This window comes from Leptosomus discolor, chromosome 9 (genome assembly GCF_034619465.1).
Source record: "Leptosomus discolor isolate bLepDis1 chromosome 9, bLepDis1.hap2, whole genome shotgun sequence".
NCBI classification, from domain to species: Eukaryota; Metazoa; Chordata; class Aves; order Leptosomiformes; family Leptosomidae; genus Leptosomus; species Leptosomus discolor.
Genome location: NC_141399.1, coordinates 48,294,980 through 48,319,416, shown reverse-complemented (window position 1 = coordinate 48,319,416; position 24,437 = coordinate 48,294,980). Strand labels below are relative to the sequence as shown.

Below are 24,437 nucleotides of genomic sequence, written 5' to 3'. Positions count from 1 at the left end.
ACTACAACTCCCAGCGGCCCGTGCGGCGGGGACTACGACTCCCGCCAGCCCCCGCGCGGCGGCTACGGCGCGACTACAGCTCCCAGCAGCCCCCGCGGCACTGCCTCCCGCCGGAAGCGCGTCGCGGCGGCCCGGTACCGGCGGCGGAGGAGGAAGGGGGGGGGGGCGTTAAGGAGCGCGGCGGGCGGCGGCCCCCTGCGACCGCTCCTTCCTGCCCGGTGAGTGGGGCGGCCGGGCCCTTCGGGAGGTGGTTGCGCGCCAGCGAGCGGTTCTGTCTCCGGTGTCCCCGTCGTCATCCACCCCCCCCCCTCCGGGGGGCGGCAGGCCGCAGCGGGCCCGGGCCGAAGCGACTGGGCCGGCGGGCGGTGGGGCTGGGCCCGCAAGGCCGGGAGCCGTTGCGGTGTGCGCGGCGGGGAAGCGGAGGTGGCTGGCTGGGCGGCCTCGGCCCGCGGGGGTGGGCCGCTCCTCGGGCCGGTGGTCAGAGGCCTCGGCCGGTATCAGCGGGGGGGGCGGGTTGGGAGCTTGGGAAGCGGGTCGGTGGGGTGCGTGGCGGGAGAAGGGCGGTGGTTGTGCTGCGGGGAACCCCGGGGCGGGGTGTTGCTGGTGTCACTCGGTGAGTTTGAAAGATGGGGGGGGGGGGGGGGGCGGTAAATAACGGCGGTTGTGCCTGGGGCGGGGAGGGGGGTGCCGTGAGGGAGCAGCTCCGGGTGTGCGCGTTGCCTCTAGACGGCTCTTAGTAGCCACCCCGTTCTGTTTCACTCCTCTTCTACCACACGTTACGCTGGCTTCCAGCGAGGGCGATGGGCCTGGAGAGAAACCGGATTGACGTGACCCAGCGATTCGCCGCCAGGGCGCTGGAGCAGCCGTACCCGCAGCGAGCTGGGCAGGCGGAGGGGAAGCCGAGCTTCTCCGAAGTCAGTGCACCAATGTTTTGCTCCTCAGGCTTCAAATGAGCTACAGGGCTTAACGCTGGACCGTCCTTGAAAGAAATCGTAACTTGCAGTTGCCCAGGAAGGGTTAAAGGGAATTCTGGGCCGCTTTCTGCTGAAGTCACCCTGCTTCAAACGATCTCCTTCTTGCAGCCAGGCAGTTTGCAGCTTGGCAGGGTTGCGACACCCGCGCTTGGTTCGTGGTTAAAGCCAGCAATAACGTGGTGCCCCTTGCTTTGGGGAGAGAGGGTTTCTGGAAATGCAGGCAGTCACCTCCTCCAGCGCTCGTCGGCAGCGGGGTGTGAACCTTCTGGTCAAGGAGGAGGACTGACGAGTCCCCCTCGGCTGGCAAGGGCCGTTCTGCTGGTAGAGGGTGGGTGCAGCTTTCTGGGTGCAGCTTTCTGGGTTCCCTTTTTGCCCCAGCGGTGCTCCCTGCCGCCCCATAGTTCATGCCAGGTCTTCAGTGAAGGCAGAGCAGCCAACAAGTTGTTTTGTGCCTCGCTGGGGAACGATAAATCATCCCTCCTGATGCCTTGAACATCACGTTGGGGAGTGAACCTGCGTTTCTGACGCCCTTCGAGGCGCTGCAGGTCTTTCTGTGCCCTTCTGTCACGTGCCGGGAGAGACCCCACAGGCAGCAGCGGCTCGCAGCGGGGCTCGCAACGAGGGAACGGTCGGTGCGATACCCGACTCACCGTCGGGCTTCCCCGCCCCCCCCCCCCCCGTTAGCTGCCAAGTGCTGCTGAAGGAGCTCCCTGGAGCCGTGGGGGTTTCTGGGTGGCTGAGGAACGCAGCCCCTTCCCCCTTGCCTTCCTGGTTCGGAGCCTTCCCCGCGCAAGGCCGACCTGGTGTCTCCGAGGGAGGCTTTTTTCTCTCAGGAAGGTTTGGTCTTGGCTACTTCCAGAAAGTGCAGTTACTTAGCAAAGTAAAATCACTGGGCAGAATTAGTTCTGGTTTAGCTCAAACCAGGACACCATTCAGTATTGTAAGTTTAGATAGAAAACAGTTGTGATCTCTACGTTTTACAAAGTTGATTTTAACAGATTTAATTCCTGACTCTCTTGTAACTCCTGAGGAGAGACGTTCTCTAGCAGTTTTAATAATTCGTGTTACTAACAAAAGTAATACAGGAGTTTTACGGAGCTGCTTATGGAGAGGAATATGCTCTTTGTTGATCTGTTTTACTTGGATTAATCCGTTCTGCTCGAAGCTGGGGGCAGGCGTCGCTGCAGCCTGCGGGGCTGAGGACGGTGAATTGGGCGAGTTGACTTCCCGGGACTGTGGGACCCTCCGGCGCCGGCGGGCGTCGCCTGTGGTACCTCTGAGCTCTCGCCTCCCTGACGTGAGTTCTGCAAACAGCCGGTATCAGAAGAACGGAGACTTCTAGGAGTTGCCTGAACTTGTAATCCTCGGTTGGAACCCGGAGTTGTCCTGCTCCGGGGAGCAAGGTGTCCGCGGGGAGCTCTGAGGGGAGCTGCTGCCTCGCAGGCTCCTGATCTCCCCCTGTGCGTGTGGCGGGGGGAGGGTTTGCGGATGGTTTTGCTTTTACAGCTGCTCCTTTATGTCGGTTCATCGAGCGGCTGCGACCTGAAGAGGTTGGTTTCTCGACACTCCGACAGTCACCTGATGGCTCAAGAGGCTTAGTGGTGTGCGTGTGCTCCTGGTGGGGCACCCCGCGCCGACAGCTCTGGCTCCGTTGCCGGACGGAGCCGAAACGCTGCGGACGAGCGGGTCTCGGTGGCCCTGAAGGGACGCGGCTGCGTAACGAACTCCTCTGGGCGTACTCAGCGGCGCTGCGGATCGGTGCGCTGCCGTAACCGTTCCCAAATTCCTTGACTTGCGCTGCTCAGCCGTTCCTCCTCGTGAGGCCAGCCGGGCTTGGCAGCACCTGGCCAGGGCAGGGGTTGAGCAGAAAACGGAACCCAGTGCGGGTTGTGTAGTCTGCGCCTTCTGGCTAAATCAGTCAAAGCTGAGGTGTAGGACGGGGGCTGAGCCCGAGCTTGTCGAGAATCGCTTGTGAAAGACTGGAGAGCGGAATATTTATTAATTTTTTTTAATTAAGGTATTACTTTTTTGCTGGGAAGCTCTTTGCGCTCTCTCCGTAGCCCTGGAGCGAGCTGCTGTCCCTTTAATCAGGAGAAACCGGGGACAGTGACGTGGTGGTTAATCATTTCTTTTTTACAAGGTCGGAATCAGCTGCCCTTGTCTCTGGCCCGGTAAGTGTTTAACTCCAGTTATCCAAGGTTTAGGTTTGCTTCACTTTTGTCTGTAAACACGTTGGGTCTGTGTTTTTGCTTGGCCTCTGCTTCAGCTTCTTCAGGTGGAGGTGGTGGCTCCTGCAGGAAGGTTCCAAGGAGTTACTCGTTGCTGTGTGGTGTAGCTCTGAGTAATCCCGACTTCTGCTCAATGCCATGTCCCCATACTCCTATTTTACGTGATGTTGTGAGCGTCAGGCGAAAGCTTTTGGCCTCTCCCGGTCCGTGGAGGGGGTACTTGTGGTTAGTAACTTGGGTTTCGCTAGAGGTGGGCGAGTCTTGGAGCGCAGGAGCCTCGCCGTGTGACCCGCAGGCTTGCGTCTGTGTGTAGCGCTGCGCTTTGAGGAGCCGACGGCCGCTTTTTAAGGTCAGAGGCAGCAAAATATCGCTGGAATCTGTGACTCCTTTTCCTGCTCAGATGCAATCAACATGTGGTTGATGCAGCAATTGAAGGCTTGCTTAAAAGATTAAAAAAAAAAAAAAAAAAAGCCAGTTCTGCTGGGTTGGCCGCGTCAGTCTGCTGTGGCAAGGTGTGAGAGGGCTCGGTGCTGGCAGCACCCCCAAGGGGTCTGGGGCAGGGGGGCTGCTCCTCCGAGGACATTTCGATTTTTTTCTGGAGCGGGGCAGCTCTCAAACTCTGAGCCAGCTGCGATCTGGCGGGCTGGTGCGGCGATGCTGGAGGGAGAAGGTTGCGGTCGGGCTTCGAAGAGGCTTTGCAAGCGGCTCGGCGCTCCGCTTGTCGCGTGGTGTTCCTGGCAGTTCAGGGGTTGCGAGAGATGATGGGATGCCTTGGAAGCGCGGCTGTCAACTCCAAGGCGTTTGCTCCAAACTGGGAGCGCTGGGAACTTGGTAGGGCTTTGTATAACAAAGTGGTGAGCAAGAGCAGCCCCACAGCTCAAGTACCGTGAGAGGCACAGCCTCGACGGGGCTGGGCCGTGGACCTGGCTTGGCAGAACTCCTGCTTTGCTGCTCGAAGGCATTACTTGCTCTTCATAGTTATTTCTCCCAGGAAAAAAAAAATTAAAAATCCTGAATTTCTGTGGAGTAAGCGATTCCCAGTATGGCTGTGTCGAGTCAGACCGAAGGTGGGTCTGGCTGTGCTGGGATGCCTGGGGAAGAGTGGGAGAACAGAAGAAACTCCCGATAAACTCTTGGGCTCCAGTGAGTGCCTTCAACCTAAACACTTTTTCCCCTCCATGAACTTACCAATTACTTTCTGAACTCCCGTGAGCTCTTTCGCGACGTGGGCACGTTGTGTGAAGAGCTGCTTCCTTCTGCTGGCACCTGTTCTTGAACTGTCTTTTCATCTTGCAGAGAGCGAGCAATCACGACTTTCTCCTCTGCTTTATAGCCTTTCTCCTTGGGTATCTTTGTGCTGAGGAGTTTCCTTAGGAAATGTGTGAGGGGAAGAACCGTTACCCTTGCTTTCCCGTATTCTGTAACTTCCATGATCATCTTTGCGTGGACATTGACGTTGCTTCATTGAGTGTAATAAGCACAACCTGTCCTTACCTTTAAAGACCGTCTCCTCTTTGATAGAAAAGAATTTGTGGTGTTTTTTTTTTTCCTGTAGTGCTGACAGGCCTGATGTTAGGGTGCAGTTGTGAGCCTGCAAGCCAGTGACTGCAGGAGGAAACAACCCCAACCCTGGCTGTTTGTCACCTCTTTGTACCGACGTCTTTGAATGAGCTGGAGCTTGGTTGCTCCAGCCTGAACGGGAAGGGGGCAAGGCAGGGGAACAGCTGTTTGCAAACCCCAGTTCCTTCCCTGGCAGTGAAAGGGGCTCTGCTGGTCTGGGCACCCTTCACCTCCTTTCTCCCTGCCAGGCTTTGTGCAAGCGTGGCAGCTGGATAGAAATCCTGTTGTTGAACCCCCTGAGCCGTGTCCGGGTGAGGTTGGCCCCCAGAAGCGGTGGGTGGGAAACGAGTGGTGAGTACTGGGACGCAGGCGGTGAGGATGAGGCAGAAGGGCGAAGGGCAGCAGGTGAATACCACACGTTGCCTTTGTTCTGAGAACAGGTCTGGCCCTGAGACAGGGAAAGAAGCGGCAGAGCGGCGCAGGGGGCTTCCCCCCGCCCTCGGCAGGGACGAAGGGGCACGTGTGCGGGTCGGAGGAGTGCCAGGAGGAAGCGAAAGCAGGTCGGGGAGAGCAGCGTTCGGGGGAGCTGCTGCTGAGTGCGCTGGTGCTGCCTCCCCCCTTCGGTTACGGGGGCCCTTCTGTGGTGCTCCCGGTCAGGAGGAGCAAAGGCGAGCAGCTCACCCGGCGTGAGGCTGAGCCTGGAGTGTTCTCCCGTCCCCGTTACTGGCACCATGGACCCGCTCAGGTTTTCTAGAGTGCACTTGGCCGCGTGCTTCGCTCCGAAGCAGCGTCCTTTGAGGCCTCTTCCTGCTCTGCTTCCCTCTCTGCTTGCCGTGGCCCCTTGTCAAACTCATCCTTTGCCCTCTGTGCCCTTCGGCAGTGCTGGCTCTGAACACCTCGGTGCTCCCCGGTGGCTGTGGCTTAGCCGTGGAGTCCATTCCCTGAATAAACCCACGAGTTTGTCCTTTTTTTCTGCCCCGGTGTTGAGCTCTCAGACCCGTGGCAGGTTTGGGGGATGACCTGACTGTTGCTGGCCGTGAATCTGTCAAGCTCCGCCTGACAAAGGAGCGGGGCAGGGGTTGGATCTCGCCTTCACGGCCTCGTTAACAGCTCTGTGTTCCTCCGCCGCTTCTTCCGCTGCTGCCGTGGTCGTCTGCGCGTCGGTTCGCGGGAAGGCGCCAGCTCTTCGGGGCAGATGGGTCTGCGCAGGGCTCGGTGGGACCGACCCCCGGTGGAGAAGAGATCGATGGGTCACTTCAGTCGGTGCCGGAGGGGTGGAAGGTCTGGCTGGGCATAGCCTGTGTCAAGTCTTTCTGCCTGTGGCCTTCGGATGCTGACGGTGAAGCACTGCTGCTCTGCCTCGGTACCTCTTTCTCAAGAGGTCTCCGAGCTCCGAGGGAGATGTGAGCTCTTTCCAGCCTGTCCTGGTTCGGGCTCAACCAGAACTGGTTCTGTTTTAGTGCTTTAACTTTTCAGTGAAGTCTCCTCTAACTAACGGCACTTTCTGAAGCAGCAAACGTTCGTAGACCCAGAACAAGGCAGACAACATGGGGGCAGTCAAGTGCAAAGTGAAAAATAAGATTTTGGGGGTTTGCAGGGTCAAAAGTCTTCCTAAGGCTTTCCTAAGCAGAAAAGAGGCTTATGGATGTACCGGATCAGCTGAGCAGCTGTCAGAGCTGTGGTCCGACATGTGGTTTCACATGTTAAATCTCGGGTCTGTCAGTAGATTAATGTAATGATACTTGAGCTGATTAAGTGTATCCCTTTATATGACAGCAGGCGTGTTTTTCCAGCGCCGGGAGACTTCACAGGAGTCTGGCCCTCCGACACTGGCACGCTGCAGCCTGTCCACTTTGCTACGTGTGCGAGAGCGTTGGCTCGTGGAAGGGGCGAGGATAATCGCTGCGCAAACGCGCCGCCTCGCTTCGAGAAGCGCAGGTCTCGTGCTTCTACAGCAGGCTTGGGGCCCTGCACGCTCAGTGAGGGTCTCCAGACCCTTGAGAGGAGACGTGTGGGGTGTGACTCGGAGCCGGCGGCAGCGTTTCTACCTCGGGGTGAGGGCAGTCGAAGCCGAGGCCTCACCCCGAACCAGTCATGTGTTGGGGACGGGGGGCCTGGTCTGTATAATGAGCTGCTGTGAACAGAGCTGCGAGGCAGTCACTTCCTTTCTGAGCTGGGGCTTGCTGCTCGCAGGCAGGGTTTGCGAGAACAGGCAAGAAAAAAACCTTAAGGGTCGGCTGAAGAGGGGAAAAAATAAAAGTGCTAACAGATGGAAATCTCGGTGGAACCACAGGAGGCAAAATGTGTGATGGGGTCAGTGACTGCAGGGCAGCGTGCAGGGAGAAAAACCTCCTAGAGGTTCTTGCAGTCGTGGTGTCGTTCTGAACAGACCCTGAAAGGGGAAATGAGAGCAGCTCGCTGATAAGTGTGTCCTGTCAGGGTGTTGAACGAGCTTGTGCCTCCCTCCCCTTGTGCTGAGGGCTGAGAATACCGTTAAGATTACGGCGCTCTCTCCGCCAGAGACCGCGAGTCTCAGCCTTGCGATGTTTTTCCTCCCAGGCAGGGTGAAGCCATGGCTATCCTCTTCGCTGTCGTGGCGAGGGGCACGACCATCCTCGCCAAACATGCCTGGTGCGGAGGGAACTTCCTGGAGGTGACGGAGCAGATCCTGGCGAAAATACCGTCTGAAAACAACAAACTGACCTATTCGCATGGGAGGTGAGTAGCGCTGCTCCTCTGGGCGAGGGAGGGGACGTGCAGGAGGGGAGGGGTGAAAGGAGGGCGGCCAAACCCCTGCTTGGGGGCGGCGGTAGCGCTGATTGAACGTGCGATCAGCTCAATAATGACTTTGTTCCCCAGAACGTCACCGCATAACCAGGAATTGAATTTAGCTTAAGCAAGAAGTACCAAGGCCCTTGATGGGAAATCAAGTTTTCTGTTTTTACACAACTCCAAAGTGAGCTGGAGGGTGCTCGGCTGTGGGTATCAAACCGTGTGGAGGCTCTTGGTTGGCCTGGGGGGGGCCTCTTGGTTGGCCTGGGGGGGGCCCCTTGGTTGGCCTGGTGGGGGCCCCTTGGTTGGCCTGGTGGGGGCCCCTTGGTTGGCCTGGTGGGGGCCCCTTGGTTGGCCTGGTGGGGGCCCCTTGGTTGGCCTGGTGGGGGCCCCTTGGTTGGCCTGGTGGGGGCCCCTTGGTTGGCCTGGTGGGGGCCCCTTGGTTGGCCTGGTGGGGGCCCCTTGGTTGGCCTGGTGGGGGCCCCTTGGTTGGCCTGGTGGGGGCCCCTTGGTTGGCCTGGTGGGGGCCCCTTGGTTGGCCTGGTGGGGGCCTCTTGGTTGGCCTGGTGGGGGCCTCTTGGTTGGCCTGGTGGGGGCCTCTTGGTTGGCCTGGTGGGGGCCCCTTGGTTGGCCTGGTGGGGGCCCCTTGGTTGGCCTGGTGGGGGCCCCTTGGTTGGCTTTCCTGAGGCTTGGAAGTGGCTTTAGGTAAAACCCTCGCCCTTCTCAGGCGGCTTGGGGAGCCGGGTGGCTTTAAGACAAGCCGTGCTGGCAGGTGTTGTAGAGTCCTCCTGAGCCACCACAACCCCAGCCTGGGGGACGGGAGGATTTTTATTTTTTCCCCAGGGTTGTACCAGCCTCTGAACAGCCCTCGGTGGTTGGTGGTAGAGCGGAGGGGTTGGGTGCTCTGTCGCCTGGGACTGTGCAGAGTTACTGCCCGTGTGGGGTAGGTCAGTCGGCGTGCTGGTGGGCCAACTGAAGAACAAACCGTGGGGAAAACGAGTTTGGAAGCGTTGGAGCCCGCTTCAGCTGGCGTTGGAGTTGGCACACGTGTGGCTGGGTGCTCGAGATCGCCCAAGCTGTCGTGTTAAAGCCGTTCTGAATTCTTAAGGGTTTATTTCCTTTTGTTTTAGCTTTGCCTCGAGTTCAACCAACTACAAAGCTGAGTTTTAGGAGTGCCGTAGTGCGTTTTTGTCGCTTGTGGCAGAGACTGGTTTGCTTTGTTGGGGAGCACTAAGAGACAGGTAACCAATGCATCCACCCTTGCAAGGCATGCTGTGCAGGGGACAATGTTTTGCTCGTTACTGACCGTTTCCTTAACGAGGCTTTAACAAACGTGGCAGGAGATGACTGCAGTTTGTCGTTGGTTTTGCATCGTGCTCTTCAAACACACACAGGTGCCCTTCTGCAGCTCTGGGCGCCGAGCTCTGCCCGTGTCTCCTCTGCTGGAGTTTGTCTCTTCTGACAAATCTCAGATTGGCTCTTTTTTATTGTGATTTGGGTCAGAATCTGCCAGCCCTGCCTTCCCTCTAGGGGAGGGGAAGGAAGAGTTCCCAGCCATCTGGTTGGAGGGGATTGAATGTTTTCACACACACACACGTGCTTGGAGCTGGCAGCTTCTTCCTCCAGCCGGCGAGCAAGGGTTGGGCTTTGCAGAGACACACAACAGCCTCTTTTTTTTTTTTTTTTTTTCTTTTTGCTTGACCATGGTAACTGGGCACAACATGAAAGCTGGGAAGCTGAGCGAGCCCAGGGGCCTGTTCTTTCTATCTGTAGGGCTTCAGGGATCCTTCTGTCCTGCCCATAGGCTAGAAAACTGCTCCGTTACCTCTCTGTCCAGGATCGTTTCTCTTCTGAAACGGGGCGGGGGGTGAAACTTGACATTTTCTTAACTTTGTTTGAACTTCTTGAGCTCGTTTAATGAGTTATTTTTGTTTTTAAGAAGAACTTGTGTGTTTCCTTCTGTAATCTCCAAGGAAAACCGGCCCTCTAGCAGCAGGGGTTCTTGGGGTTATTCTGTCTCTGCTGTTAAGATTCTTCTAGAAGTCACTGAGGAGCCCCCAAGGTAGTACCAGGCAAGCTTTACCTCCCTCCTGCCAGGGAAGAGGGGCAGTAGTTGCGGATATGCACGTCCTCTTCCCGTGTTTTGTTTGTTTTTTCGTAAGAACAGACCTTCAAGGCAGAAAACTATCCTTCTAGTCCACCCCTAAAGCTTCTTTCAGTGTCATCTTGTTAATCTAACACCGACCCCGAGTTTGAAAGCCGCTGGGCTGTGCCCTTCGAGCTGTGCCGGGCAACTGCCGTGCAGCGCCCGCGTTGACTTCTGTTCTGGAGCTCGTACGAGGGTCCACGGGGAAACTTTGGGGAAATCACAAATGTCAAAGTGAAAGGATACGTCGAGTTTTTAATTGGAGGGGGAAAAAAAAAAGGCATTCTGGTGACCTTTTTGCAGCTCTCTTCCCGTTTTGTCCTGCTGTGCTCCTCAGCAGAACGGAGCACCAAATGGGGCGGGGGGGGGGGGGGGGGCAATGTAATAAGAAGGCAGCAGCTAAAGCCAGACCTCGAACGCTCCCGTCGGTTCTGCTTTGGGTCTGGTTGTGTACGACCCAAGGTGGTTTGGTTTGTTCTGGTGGGCCTAAACCGGCAGCTTCATTTGATTTCGACAGGCAGACGCCGCTTGGAAGGGGTGTGCGCATTAAATGAAGTTTTTCAGGGTACTGAGGGCTGTGTTTCACGCCCATCTGTGCTCCCTCAGCACCCCCAAAGGCATCTTCACGTGACTGACCCAGCCCCGTCATGCCGGCTTGGTTTTTACCCTGGCGATTGTTCTGTCTCGCTCTCGCTTTCTGCCGTGGTTGCTTTGGTCTCTCAGCCTTTGCGACGAAACCCGAAGGCAGCGCAGGCCAGCGGCCGTGGAAACCAGGCTGAAGCAGGACGTCGCTGCACCGGCGCGCTTCCCTCGGCCGTTCCCTTTCTGGTCGCTCCGGTTAACCGCAGCTCTTGGACGCGTGGACTGGTGTGCGGGTGCTTGTGTGCACGTTGGTTGGGATTAGACCTAGGTCTTGCCCCTGGGTAACCTGTCACGGTTGTGTTTTTACGGGTGAGTAGCTGGAAGAACGTGGGACTGAAGCTGTGGGCAACTGAACGCCCCTCAGAGTTGTTGCCGAGCGTGGAGCGCTGTGAAGTACGTGGGGGGCAGTGATTCTTTACCGTGTCGGTGGTCCCTGATGCCGTGCAGCTTACAGGAGTGGAAGTGCTTCCCTGAACAAAGGTGCCTGGGGGATGCTGGCGTCTGTGTGAGCTCCTGCGGCCTAACTGGGATTTGCTCCTCTACTTGTGCAGCCTCTGAAGGCCCCGCCGGCAGTAGTGCCTTCTAGAAGGTTAGTCCTGTGGCAGCTCCAAATGACCTTTTTTTTCCTTTCCTTTTTTTCTTCTCTGCAGTTACCTGTTCCATTACATTTGCCAAGACAGGATTATATACCTCTGCATCACAGATGACGTAAGTATTTTGGCTGCAGCCCTGGCACGGACGGGCCCTTTGTGGGTTTTGGCTTTTTGTGTCTGGATGTCAGAGCAAATCAGTAGCGGGGGCTCATCTGAGGTGCCTTGTTCTCCCCCCGTGGGAGCTAGTGCTTGTGTTCCGAGTCACACCAGCTACAGCTCTGGAGTCCAAACCTGGGACTCGAACGCACGGGATCAGTTAGTTTTGAGGCCAAGTCCTGGGTTTTGCCTAGTTTCTCTCTTAGCAGCCCGAGTGCAGCGGGATCTGGGTGTAGAGGCTCGCCTTTGTCAGTGAAACGTGCATCATACTCCTCAGTTCTGGAAGTGATGAAGTAAAAAAAAAAAAACAAACCCCTCTCTCACTGGGAAAAGGTACCAGGCACAGAACTAGAACCCCAGGACAGTCTGCTGCCGGTGCCCAGGGAGCGGAGGCTGCAGCCTGGCTGCTGCTCCGACCCCCGAGAGCCGGTCCAGTCCCGCAGGGTTAGGTCCAGCACGCCTCTTAGGATCTGGTAATCGTGGTTTCTCTGCAGCTGGCTACGTGCCCCGTCCGTGTCGATATTCCTGACTTGTGGACGTGGTCTGCTCTCTTCCTTCCAGGACTTCGAACGATCCAGGGCCTTCAACTTCCTGAACGAAATCAAGAAGAGGTTTCAGACCACGTACGGCTCAAGAGCACAGACAGCCCTTCCCTACGCCATGAACAGCGAGTTCTCGAGTGTCTTAGCTGCGCAGCTGGTGAGAGCTGGTGCTAAAGGGGGGGGTTTCCCCAAACTTCTCCCCAGAATTTCTCCTTGCGTTGCCTCGCTCGGAACTGAAGCCCCGTGCTGAGTCCGGGTGAAGAGCCAGGGGAGTTGGCTGTTCTCCCCACGCTTACCCTGCCAGCTGGGCTGCTTCACCGCTTCGGTGGTAAAAAGGGGTCGGGGTTAGTAGTGATGCGTTAACTGTCTGTGCCAGGTCGCTGCGGTGGGGGTTAGATCTTGATGGTGACGCTCGAGGTGTCAGACGCGGCTGTCCCTGCAGTGCAAGCTGCCGTTGCTGTCGCCAGGAGCAAGACAGACACACGTTACTCTGGTTTTGTGAAACTAAACTTCAGAACTTTGAGTGCCTGGTCGTCCATGACTGCCTCTTGCTTCTCCTCTTCCTTCTTGGCAATCTCAGTGGCACGCCGCTGGAGCCTGACGGGCTGTTTGCTTGTGGTACCGCGTCCTTTTGGGGAGGGGGGGAAGAAAAGTGGGCTTGGACTCCAGTCGAGTGCTGGGTGGGGAACCCCAGTAGCTTGCACGGAGGCTCCGAGGGTTTCCATCCCCGGAGTTTCTGCTGGAGTTTGCGAACGGAGCTGCCGGTGCTGGCGCCCTCGGTGCGGAGCGGAGGGGACTGGGGGCAGGTAGAGTCGCCCGTGGTTGGTTGCGGAAGCTGTTCTTTGGCTTAGGCAGCAGGTAGAAAGCGGGGAATGATAGTAAGGCCAGCGTGGCCCCCAATGCATCGGGCATAATAATTAAGATTAACTTCCCAGTGAGGCAGGACTGGGTTTTTCTTCTCCACCGGGCGTTGGTATCTGGAGACTGAAACGCCGCGATGACTCGCGGAGCTGTGAGCTGTTCGTGGCTGGGATAAGCTTAATGAACCACCTTATCAGAAGAGCCAGGCAGCCGCGGGGGTCGATATTCCTCTAAAAATCCCAGCCTTTCCGTCCCTCTAAAGCACGACAGGAGCTGCCTGCCTTAGCTTATGGGTGGAAATCCAGGCACCGACTCTTGGCAGCGAAGCGACGGCAGGGAGCTTGTCCTCAGGCAGCTCCAAAACCTGCTGAGACGAGCCCCGCCGATGGAACGCCGCACCCAGTGCGGGAGCAGGGCTGGGACCTGCGTCATCCCTGTCACTTGAGGCGGGAGGTTGAGGGGAGGGGGAAGAAATCGTATGGCAGGTCGGAGATGGCGCTGCAACTCCAGCGTAGCTCCTGGGGATATTGAAAAGGGAGGCCACGCTGCCAGTAAAACCAGTGACCAGCTCGGATAGCGTGGCCAGGAGGAGGAGGAGGAGGCTCAGAGGAGCTCTCGCATCCAGCGCCGTGTCCGGTACGGCTCGGGTTAGAGACTCGCGCTTTCCGCGCCGTCAGAAGCGCTGCAGATCAAACGCTTCCTCGGACGAAAAGAGCCCCGTGGGGGGGAGGTGAAGCAGAGCAGTTGTGATCCAGTCCTGGCCTCTGGGGTGGGTCCCCTTTGGAGGGTCCCCTTTGGAGGGTCCCCTTTGGAGGGTCCCCTTTGGAGGGTCCCCTTTGGAGGGTCCCCTTTGGAGGGTCCCCTTTGGAGGGTCCCCTTTGGAGGGTCTCCTTTGGAGGGTCTCCTTTGGAGGGTCTCCTTTGGAGGGTCTCCTTTGGAGGGTCTCCTTTGGAGGGTCTCCTTTGGAGGGTCTCCTTTGGAGGGTCTCCTTTGGAGGGTCTCCTTTGGAGGGTCTCCTTTGGAGGGTCTCCTTTGGAGGGTCTCCTTTGGAGGGTCTCCTTTGGAGGTCTTGGAGGGGAGCGCGGTGGCCGCGGGTTTAGCGGAAAACAGCCGTTTGTCCGAGCTTTGCTGCACAGACCCGTTCCCCTGGGTGACGGTGACTTACGGGGGGAGGGACAAACCTGAGGAGCCGCCGCTGGGCCAAGTCCCTGTCCCCCCCCCCCCCGAAGGGAATTGAGGGCGAGGGGTGACGGGAGCGGCGCGCGGGTTGGCAACGCGGCGTGGCTTTTGGCGCTCTCCTGCGGGGGCGAGCCCGCTCCCTGCCGGCGCTGGGGACGCCTCGGGGGGGAAAGGGGGGTCTGGCGGGTCCCTTTCCCGCTCGCTGTAGAGCACCGGAGGGATTCGCCGTCGGCGAGCGGCGGGCTGTGGCGAGGAGGCGGCACGTGGAGCCCTCCCGGGCGGGTCTGACGGCGGGCCGGCCCCCGGCCGCTCGCAGCCTCTCTGCGGGGAGAGCAGTTGGGCAACGTGAGGCCACCTTCAGCGTCCCCCGGCGTGGCGTGGCCGGGTCACAGCCTCTCCTCGCCGCTGCTGGCACCCCCCGCTGGTGCTCACCCACCCTTCTCGTGGCGCAGAGAAGGTGACGAGAGCGCGTCGCCTTCGTGAGCAGCTCCGAAACGCCGCGTGGGAGCGGGACGAGCGGTAGCAGCCCAGGCGGTTGGCGAGCCGTGTCTCAGGGGCGCTAAACTTCCCTTCCTCGCTCAGACTTTGAAAGGGGGGGTGTTATTTCTGGGCGCTCTGGCAGTTGCAGGCACCTGGCAGTGCGGGAGCGGGTGGGCACGGGTGATGTGTAGGTGGCTGAGACAGATTTTTGGTCTACGACCCCCCCCTAAATGTCTCTGGTAACTCATCCTTGTGTCTGTGCTGCTCCGTAGTGACCAGGAGTTTCTCTTTTCTTTTTTTTTTCTTTTTTTTTTTTGTCTTAAGGAACCCAAGTGCACCCTTGAGGGTCCCTGCTCTCACTGACTGTTCCTTTGTTACAGAAATACCACTCGGAGAGCAAGGGCACCGACCAGGTGGCGGAGACGCAAGCTCAGATCGATGAACTTAAAGGAATCATGGTCCGAAACATAGGTAGGGCGCGCGCCGAGCCCCTCTGGGCCCCGACGGGAACCCCCCGGGGGGGTTGGCGAGAGCGAAGCTGACGGTGGGGCGGCCTCTCCTGACGGGTTGGGTCTGTGCCTGGCGCCCCTGCAGCTGCTGGGAGGGAAACGCTCCTCGGTCGCTTCCGTCTCTTGTGCGTGTCAGGCTCTGGTTTGGGTTTTGACAAGCCTGACCGCCTCAAACGGAGGGTTAGAACTGGAACTGACCCGAGTGGAGTCGGGTCAGTCCCGAAACGTAGCCTGTGCGGTGCGAGACTGTCCCTTCAGCTGCCTGGCCGCCTCTGAAAGGCTCGGAAGTCCTTGCTGTCCAACAGGCCGCGAGCTCCTGGCTCGCAGCTGGGCTCGGGTGTCGGAAGCAGCTTTTTGCGCTGGGGTTCAACCTCCGGATGTGGATTATTTCTTTGGTTGGGTTTTGTCTCTTTCTCCAGACCTCGTGGCGCAAAGAGGAGAGAAGCTGGAGTTGCTGATCGATAAAACGGAGAATCTTGTGGATTCGGTAAGTCTGGGGAAGAGCTTAGAAACGGGGCAATAGCGTGGCTGCATCGGTTGGGCTCGTCAGGGAGCGGCGGGGGGCGAAGACCTGCGTCTAAAGCCAATCTGGAACACGTGCTGAAGCACCGAGATCTACAGGGAACCCTTCCCGGTGTCAGACACACACACACCCCCCCCCCCTTACAGCTGTTTCACCCCCCTTACAGCTGTTTCACCCCCCTTACAGCTGTTTCACCCCCCTTATAGCTGTTTCAGCCCCCCTTATAGCTGTTTCAGCCCCCCTTATAGCTGTTTCAGCCCCCCTTATAGCTGTTTCAGCCCCCCTTATAGCTGTTTCAGCCCCCCTTATAGCTGTTTCAGCCCCCCTTATAGCTGTTTCAGCCCCCCTTATAGCTGTTTCAGCCCCCCTTATAGCTGTTTCAGCCCCCCTTATAGCTGTTTCAGCCCCCCTTATAGCTGTTTCAGCCCCCCTTATAGCTGTTTCAGCCCCCCTTATAGCTGTTTCAGCCCCCTTATAGCTGTTTCAGCCCCCTTATAGCTGTTTCAGCCCCCTTATAGCTGTTTCAGCCCCCTTATAGCTGTTTCAGCCCCCTTATAGCTGTTTCAGCCCCCTTATAGCTGTTTCAGCCCCCTTATAGCTGTTTCAGCCCCCTTATAGCTGTTTCAGCCCCCTTATAGCTGTTTCAGCCCCCTTATAGCTGTTTCAGCCCCCTTATAGCTGTTTCAGCCCCCTTATAGCTGTTTCAGCCCCCTTATAGCTGTTTCAGCCCCCTTATAGCTGTTTCAGCCCCCTTATAGCTGTTTCAGCCCCCTTATAGCTGTTTCAGCCCCCTTATAGCTGTTTCAGCCCCCTTATAGCTGTTTCAGCCCCCTTATAGCTGTTTCAGCCCCCTTATAGCTGTTTCAGCCCCCTTATAGCTGTTTCAGCCCCCTTATAGCTGTTTCAGCCCCCTTATAGCTGTTTCAGCCCCCTTATAGCTGTTTCAGCCCCCTTATAGCTGTTTCAGCCCCCTTATAGCTGTTTCAGCCCCCTTATAGCTGTTTCAGCCCCCTTATAGCTGTTTCAGCCCCCTTATAGCTGTTTCAGCCCCCTTATAGCTGTTTCAGCCCCCTTATAGCTGTTTCAGCCCCCTTATAGCTGTTTCAGCCCCCTTATAGCTGTTTCAGCCCCCTTATAGCTGTTTCAGCCCCCTTATAGCTGTTTCAGCCCCCTTATAGCTGTTTCAGCCCCCTTATAGCTGTTTCAGCCCCCTTATAGCTGTTTCAGCCCCCTTATAGCTGTTTTAGCCCCCTTATAGCTGTTTCAGCCCCCTTATAGCTGTTTCAGCCCCCTTATAGCTGTTTCAGCCCCCTTATAGCTGTTTCAGCCCCCTTATAGCTGTTTCAGCCCCCTTATAGCTGTTTCAGCCCCCTTATAGCTGTTTCAGCCCCCTTATAGCTGTTTCAGCCCCCTTATAGCTGTTTCAGCCCCCTTATAGCTGTTTCAGCCCCCTTATAGCTGTTTCAGCCCCCTTATAGCTGTTTCAGCCCCCTTATAGCTGTTTCAGCCCCCTTATAGCTGTTTCAGCCCCCTTATAGCTGTTTCAGCCCCCTTATAGCTGTTTCAGCCCCCTTATAGCTGTTTCAGCCCCCTTATAGCTGTTTCAGCCCCCTTATAGCTGTTTCAGCCCCCTTATAGCTGTTTCAGCCCCCTTATAGCTGTTTCAGCCCCCTTATAGCTGTTTCAGCCCCCTTATAGCTGTTTCAGCCCCCTTATAGCTGTTTCAGCCCCCTTATAGCTGTTTCAGCCCCCTTATAGCTGTTTCAGCCCCCTTATAGCTGTTTCAGCCCCCTTATAGCTGTTTCAGCCCCCTTATAGCTGTTTCAGCCCCCTTATAGCTGTTTCAGCCCCCTTATAGCTGTTTCAGCCCCCTTATAGCTGTTTCAGCCCCCTTATAGCTGTTTCAGCCCCCTTATAGCTGTTTCAGCCCCCTTATAGCTGTTTCAGCCCCCTTATAGCTGTTTCAGCCCCCTTATAGCTGTTTCAGCCCCCTTATAGCTGTTTCAGCCCCCTTATAGCTGTTTCAGCCCCCTTATAGCTGTTTCAGCCCCCTTATAGCTGTTTCAGCCCCCTTATAGCTGTTTCAGCCCCCTTATAGCTGTTTCAGCCCCCTTATAGCTGTTTCAGCCCCCTTATAGCTGTTTCAGCCCCCTTATAGCTGTTTCAGCCCCCTTATAGCTGTTTCAGCCCCCTTATAGCTGTTTCAGCCCCCTTATAGCTGTTTCAGCCCCCTTATAGCTGTTTCAGCCCCCTTATAGCTGTTTCAGCCCCCTTATAGCTGTTTCAGCCCCCTTATAGCTGTTTCAGCCCCCTTATAGCTGTTTCAGCCCCCTTATAGCTGTTTCAGCCCCCTTATAGCTGTTTCAGCCCCCTTATAGCTGTTTCAGCCCCCTTATAGCTGTTTCAGCCCCCTTATAGCTGTTTCAGCCCCCTTATAGCTGTTTCAGCCCCCTTATAGCTGTTTCAGCCCCCTTATAGCTGTTTCAGCCCCCTTATAGCTGTTTCAGCCCCCTTATAGCTGTTTCAGCCCCCTTATAGCTGTTTCAGCCCCCTTATAGCTGTTTCAGCCCCCTTATAGCTGTTTCAGCCCCCTTATAGCTGTTTCAGCCCCCTTATAGCTGTTTCAGCCCCCTTATAGCTGTTTCAGCCCCCTTATAGCTGTTTCAGCCCCCTTATAGCTGTTTCAGCCCCCTTATAGCTGTTTCAGCCCCCTTATAGCTGTTTCAGCCCCCTTATAGCTGTTTCAGCCCCCTTATAGCTGTTTCAGCCCCCTTATAGCTGTTTCAGCCCCCTTATAGCTGTTTCAGCCCCCTTATAGCTGTTTCAGCCCCCTTATAGCTGTTTCAGCCCCCTTATAGCTGTTTCAGCCCCCTTATAGCTGTTTCAGCCCCCTTATAGCTGTTTCAGCCCCCTTATAGCTGTTTCAGCCCCCTTATAGCTGTTTCAGCCCCCTTATAGCTGTTTCAGCCCCCTTATAGCTGTTTCAGCCCCCTTATAGCTGTTTCAGCCCCCTTATAGCTGTTTCAGCCCCCTTATAGCTGTTTCAGCCCCCTTATAGCTGTTTCAGCCCCCTTATAGCTGTTTCAGCCCCCTTATAGCTGTTTCAGCCCCCTTATAGCTGTTTCAGCCCCCTTATAGCTGTTTCAGCCCCCTTATAGCTGTTTCAGCCCCCTTATAGCTGTTTCAGCCCCCTTATAGCTGTTTCAGCCCCCTTATAGCTGTTTCAGCCCCCTTATAGCTGTTTCAGCCCCCTTATAGCTGTTTCAGCCCCCTTATAGCTGTTTCAGCCCCCTTATAGCTGTTTCAGCCCCCTTATAGCTGTTTCAGCCCCCTTATAGCTGTTTCAGCCCCCTTACAGCTGTTTCAGCCCCCTTACAGCTGTTTCAGCCCCCGCATCCCAGCCCCGCAGCTCCTTGCGGAGCACAACGGTATCCCAAGCATCTCTTCTGTATCCAGCCAGTGCTGGTGGGATTTGTGGGTGGCTGCTGAATCCGAGGCTGCTCGGCCCCCCGGGACCAGCTGCCTGCTGCCCCGTCCTGTTAAAGACCCACCTTCAACTTGCTCCGGTTCGCCGCAACCGGTGCGCGGGCTGCCAGCACCAGCGGTGGTGTTTCTGGTCCTCATCTCTTGTGCCCGAGGCCCGGGAAACCCCCTCGTGCCCTGGAGCGATGGGAAATCCCAACATCTCAAAGCTGCCAACCAGGGAGGGGGCAGAGGTGCTTGGAGCTTGCCCAGGAGGGAATATTGTCCTCCAGCTCTTGGGTGTTTTGAACCTTGCTGCTTCCTCGGGTGGTGGCAAGAAGTCGTCTAAGGTCAGGTAATGCCTTAGGCAAGGGGGCTGGGGTTCCTTGAGCAGCGGGGCTGGGGTTCCTTGAGCAGCGGGGCTGGGGTTCCTTGAGCAGCGGGGCTGGGGTTCCTTGAGCAGCGGGGCTGGGGTTCCTTGAGCAGCGGGGCTGGGGTTCCTTGAGCAGCGGGGCTGGGGTTCCTTGAGCAGCGGGGCTGGGGTTCCTTGAGCAGCGGGGCTGGGGTTCCTTGAGCAGCGGGGCTGGGGTTCCTTGAGCAGCGGGGCTGGGGTTCCTTGAGCAGCGGGGCTGGGGTTCCTTGAGCAGCGGGGCTGGGGTTCCTTGAGCAGCGGGGCTGGGGTTCCTTGAGCAGCGGGGCTGGGGTTCCTTGAGCAGCGGGGCTGGGGTTCCTTCAGCAGCGGGGCTGGGGAATTCCTGGGCAAGCTCTTCCAGGGAGCGCTGGTTCTGGGAAATGGTGCAGAAAATGAAGGAATGGGCCACACCTCTAGTGTGAGCGTCTTACAGCCCGATGGCGAGTGCCCGAGGAGGGCTGGGGCTGAAGTTCTCAGCCTTCGGAGTGATGGACTGTGGTCTATCGCTCCCGTGTGAGCCTCGACCACCAGGATGTTGTACTGAACCAAACGTGTCAGAACCCTCCTAGCGAGAGCAGCGAGGGCCCCTTTTTGGGAGGGGGGGTCTGCAGAAGATGATGGTCAGAGTAGGCCTGTCCTCTCCGGGCCGAGGTGAGGCGTGTTGGTGTCCAGCAGCCTGCTGCCACGCGTCGGGACCGCGCAGGCGAGCGAGAGGAGCGCTCCCCGAGTTCGGCTGGTGGCTGAGCGCGGGAATCGAGTCAAAATGGGGGGTTCGTAGGGAGGCAGCTCTGCCTGGGTTGAGGGGTGGTTTGTGGAGAAAACCCGGGAATCACCAGCAGAGTGTGCTGCCGAGTTGGCTGCTGCCGGGTGCTGCCGCCTTCCGCCGGGCAGGAGCATCCTTGCAGGAGCCGTTCAGGGGGGAAAAGTGTGAAAACAGTTGTGCCGATGCAGCCTGGTGGGTGTTGGAGGTCATTTGGTGACCAAAACCTGGGTGGAAGTGTGGGATACGGAGGAGATTTGGAACAGGACAACCACAAACTTTCCATAAAAGGCAGCAACCGGGTCCCAAAGGGTTGGAAGCCAAGCGAGAACCCAGCCAGAAGTGCTCCAAGGTCAGCTGCTCCCTGCAGGCCTGGTGATGTTCCGTGCTTAACTCTCCCGAGCTGGTTCTGGGCTTGCTCTCACGCGTTGTCTTGCCCCTGCAGGAGCGTGGGAGAGTTTGTTTTTTCCTCTTGCTGCCTTTGGTGCAGTTTGGTATCGGTGTGACTGCGGGAGCGGAGCAGCTCTGGAGGGGGTAACCGCAGTGGTTTGGGTCATGAGGGAGGGCGCAGCTGGGAAAAGCCTCGTTGTTCTGGGGGTGCAGCTTCCTTCGCAGCGGGTTCGGGAATTAACGAGCCGATTTACTTTCCCTTGTAGTCAGTCACGTTCAAAACTACCAGCAGGAACCTTGCCAGAGCCATGTGTATGAAGAACCTCAAGCTTACCATCGTCATCATCATCGTAGCAATTGTGAGTACGGAGCACAATAACCTTGAGCTCTTGGGTCGGCCTTCGCCCCTGGAAAATGCCAGCAGCCCATTCCTGTCGTGAGACCCCCCCCCCGCTGTGCTCAGCTCTGTGCCCGGGAGGGTCTTGGCTGCAAAACGAGTGGCTCGGTGGTCTTGAGGCGAGGGGAGAGGCGCGTCGTGCCGTCCGTGTGTGCCGCTGGGTGGAGGCAACAGGAGACGCTTTCTGGACCACCCTGTCTGGCTTCGACGTGCCTGTCACGGGCAGCGCTCGCGGCGGCGGAAGCTGAGGGACCGAGCTGGTGGCCGCTCTATCTGCGGGGGCTTCTCGGGCCCCAGGCCTGTCGGTACCTTGTCGCTTCACTCCGAAGCGGCTTGTGTCGGGCCGTACCTCCAGCCGGTCGTCAACGCCAGCAGCTCGCGCGAGGGCGCAACGGCAGGTTCGGTGGGAGGAGGAGTTTGGCACCGCGGGGCCCTCGGCGGTGGCTCGCTGGAGGACGGGCCCCATCCCCGCGGCGCCGTTGCCCAAGTTCGCGAGGGTTTCGCCAACCTGGGGTTGCCAAGCTTGTGTCTTGGGGGGCCCCGCGGCGCTCTGAACGGTGGTGGCGTTGCAGTTCTCTGCTGAAGTGGCCGTTCCCTCTCCCCCAGGTCATCATCTACATCATCCTGTCGGCTGCCTGCGGCGGGCTGGCGTGGCCAAGCTGTGTGCAGAAGTAAGCGGAGGCAGCTGGTGCCGGTCGCTTGGAGATGAGAATCCCAGGAGTGTGAAGAAGCAACCTACAGCATAACTCTTCATCTGTCACTACTGACACCTTCTCGTTCTTCCATCCCTCCAGGACTGCAGACTTTTTTTGCCTTATTCACCCCAAACGGGCCCAGCTGGTCACTGCTTCGGTGCAGCTGTAACCTCGAGAATGGGCCGGTTTAAATTACTTGAAGGGATTTTTTTGTTTTGTTTTGTTTCTTTTTCTGTCCCAACTACAACCTTCTCAGCTGGGGGGTGGCACGTCCAGCTCGGGGGGGTTCCGTGCACGCTCGCCCGTGTGGCTTCGCGCTTCCGTGGGAGCGTAGAACGGTGCTGCCAGCAGCCCCCTGCCCGCGATGGGGGGCGGAGGGCGGTTTGGGGGGGGGGGGGGGCAGCGGCTGAGCCAAACTAACCGGGGAGGGACAAGATGGGTGTGATGGGAATTTCCACTTCCTACAACTCTCGGGGATGCAGGTGCCTCTCGCCACGCGCCGGCCTGGCGCGGTTCTGTTCAGCACCTGGAGGCTGCGGGCGGATGCCGGTAGGAACCAAAAGCCCGGCCTTGGCGCTGGGGCTTGACGCGCTGTCAGGGGTAGGTGCTGCCTCGGGACGAAGCCTCCCTGTTCCTGGAGGTCTCTGCAGGGGGTAGGGGAGGGCGTTGGGTCACCTCAGCGTTTTGAAATGGCTGCCTCTTCATCCTCGCTTCTTCCTCATCTCCCCCTCCTTAATTTTGTGGCTAAACCGATACAGTAAAGGAGACGGTTGCAAATAGTTAAGGTTGCAGTAACGTAGCTGCTTTCTCACACGTTATTTCTCCTGTTCTTCTTTTGAGGGTGGACTAAAATGAATCCTAATGTTTTATCACTTGCTAAGGTGAAATTGGGGGCCAAGGGCTTGATCTGGCTCGGTAAGGTGTCGGGAACCTGCTGCTTGCGCTTCTGCTCCGAAGGTGTGTGGAAAAACTGAGGACAGAGGCGGGACAGAAGGTTGGAGCCGCGGGACGGTCACTTCATGGTCTGAAGAGAGAAAAAGGCTCTTTGGGAGGATGCAGCAACATCTCCTCCTCTGACAAGGACAAAGAACCAAACCAAACCCAAGGCTAAGAACCAAATGTAGGGTCAGGCACGCTGCTGCCAGGGGACAGGGGCGGCTCTCCCTGCTCTGGGGAGCTGCGAACGCTCCGTTTCTGTCCCACCCGGACACCCGAGTCGTCAGGCCCATCCTGACCGGAGCCGGGGCTGGAGCGGGGGGTGTGGGGGCTGCTGTCCTCTACCTTCCGGGCTGGTTTCCGAGAGAAACGACCGAAATCTCATCCAAGGTTGATCTACGGAGGAAGTTGCACCTTTTTGGCCTGGGGAAGTGGCTTCTAGCGGTGGGTGGAGGCTGTTGGGGTACGGGAAGGGGAGGCTCGACTTGGTGACCGAGCTCGAGCCCCTGGTCGGTGCCCTGGGTTCCCTGCGGACACCCCGCGGGCAGGGAACCTGCTGCTCCTTCGCCTGCGCTTCGTGGGGTGCGTTATGTCGCCCGCGGGGCTTTCCAGCGGGTGCCAGATAGAAGATCTCTCGGAGTTGCCTTCTAGGCTGAAGTTTAGCGAAGGGGATGGGCGCTCGCTCACCAGAAAGCGTCGGTGGTGGCTCTGATCAGCACCACGGGCTTCTGGTTCTGCTGGTGTTGCTGGAATGTAAAGCTGGGAGAACGGTTTCCTTCCTCTTCCCTCCGCCTCGTACAGCCACCCGCCGGTCAGTGTGCAACTGTGCATGTTCTAGGGATTGTTGATGTTGCTGTGTTCATTTCTATGATTTCTCGTCTTTATGTACAAATGCTTTTTAAAGAGAATATTTCCTTTTAAAGGATGCACTGAGGCATTAGTGTAAAAACAAAGTTAACTTGATTTAAATAAAACGACTGTACAGAAAGCAGCTTCCCTGAGTTCTGTGGAAGGCGGGGCTGGTGCTAGAGGTGGGAGCTGTGTGAAACCAGCGTGTACCTGGGGGAGGGGGGGTGGGTCCCCCTCCCTGTCACCCTGTGGCTCCAGGCTTGGTGTCACCCTGGAGAGGTCGCACAGGGAAGCGCTGCTGGTTTCGGTGACAACTGGGTGAAACCCCCCGGGGTTGGAAGGATTTTGGTTCAGTTCTGGTGCGAGAGCCCATCCTGCCTCGGACGGGGGCGTGTTTCTGGTGGTGGAAGGGATCTGCTGCAGCCTGGTGTGACCTCTGGGAGTGAGAAGGGGACACTGGGGGACATGGGGGGCGAGATGCTCACTGGGTGGGGAGAGATGAAAGGAAGAGCGATGCCAGAGGCAGCGGAGTGGTGTTATTACTTGGGCGCTCAGTGAAAGGCGGTGTGACAACTTTCTTGGGGCCATTTTCAAGGCCCCCTGTCCCGAGGGACCTCCCTAGCAGTGGATGCTTTCCCCCTTCACTAGTCATAGCCCCAAGAACCCACATTTTCTAGAAGAGTTTGTCCCCCGTCCTGCTGTCCTGCTCGCTGCCTGGCCCTGTAGCCCCCCCGAGACCTCCGTAGCCCTTCATCTGCCTCGGGAAGGTTCGCTGCTGCTGCAGCGTTGGGTTCTGCAAGGAGGCTCGTGCATCGGCGCGGGGGAGCTGGGTTTGCTCTTCCACTTGCAGAAACTCTTTTGAGTTTGGTGAATTGTTACCTCGGTTTGAGGCAAAGCTGCATCGGAGCGACCCCTGCTTGGGCTGGGGCTGATGGAGAACAGGAGCAGCTGAAGGAAGGTCACGTGGTGTGAGATCAGCTTAGAACAGTGAATGGATAAAACTGAAATTAACTCCTCATTAGTGCGATGGTTCTTTCAGAGCTGGGTTTTGGGCTTCATGTTCCTGACCTGGGGCCCAAAAGCAAAGCGCTGGCCCTCTCCTGAGGCGGGACAGCCCACCCATCCCCGCAGCCACAACCCTCGGGATAAGGCCCCGCTTCCCTGTTTTGCTTCCTCCTCCTTTTACCCTCGGGTCTGCCCAGAAATGAGCATCCGAAGGGGTGTCACTGTCGCCACCCCTTCCCCAGGCCATCACACAAAGAGGGTCACAGGCCTGATGAACAAATACAACCTTAAACCATGGAAACGTTTTACTTTTACAGAAAGTTTTTGTTCTTTCCTGCGCGTGAAGTGTCTGTGGGGTATCCCCTG

General features: G+C 57.6%; 1 protein-coding gene across 1 annotated transcript; it reads left to right on the top strand.

The window, feature by feature from the left end:
* The first annotated feature begins 185 nt into the window (after positions 1-185).
* VAMP7 (vesicle associated membrane protein 7) lies at positions 186-21,293 on the top strand. Its single transcript, XM_086469952.1, has 8 exons — positions 186-218; positions 7,322-7,480; positions 10,973-11,030; positions 11,633-11,770; positions 14,514-14,604; positions 15,062-15,129; positions 20,456-20,548; positions 21,193-21,293. Exons 2-8 carry the CDS (start codon positions 7,335-7,337, stop codon positions 21,259-21,261), a joined length of 663 nt encoding a protein of 220 aa, XP_086326078.1. The 5' UTR covers positions 186-218; positions 7,322-7,334; the 3' UTR covers positions 21,262-21,293.
* The last annotated feature ends 3,144 nt before the right edge of the window (positions 21,294-24,437 follow it).

Bases quoted from the DNA above. Each gene is read 5' to 3' on its own strand.
- VAMP7 (XM_086469952.1), top strand. From the start codon at position 7,335: ATGGCTATCCTCTTCGCTGTCGTGGCGAGGGGCACGACCATCCTCGCC. The intron at 14,605-15,061 runs GTAGGGCGCGCG...CTCTTTCTCCAG, and splicing joins AATCATGGTCCGAAACATAG to ACCTCGTGGCGCAAAGAGGA. The intron at 15,130-20,455 runs GTAAGTCTGGGG...TTTCCCTTGTAG, and splicing joins CGGAGAATCTTGTGGATTCG to TCAGTCACGTTCAAAACTAC.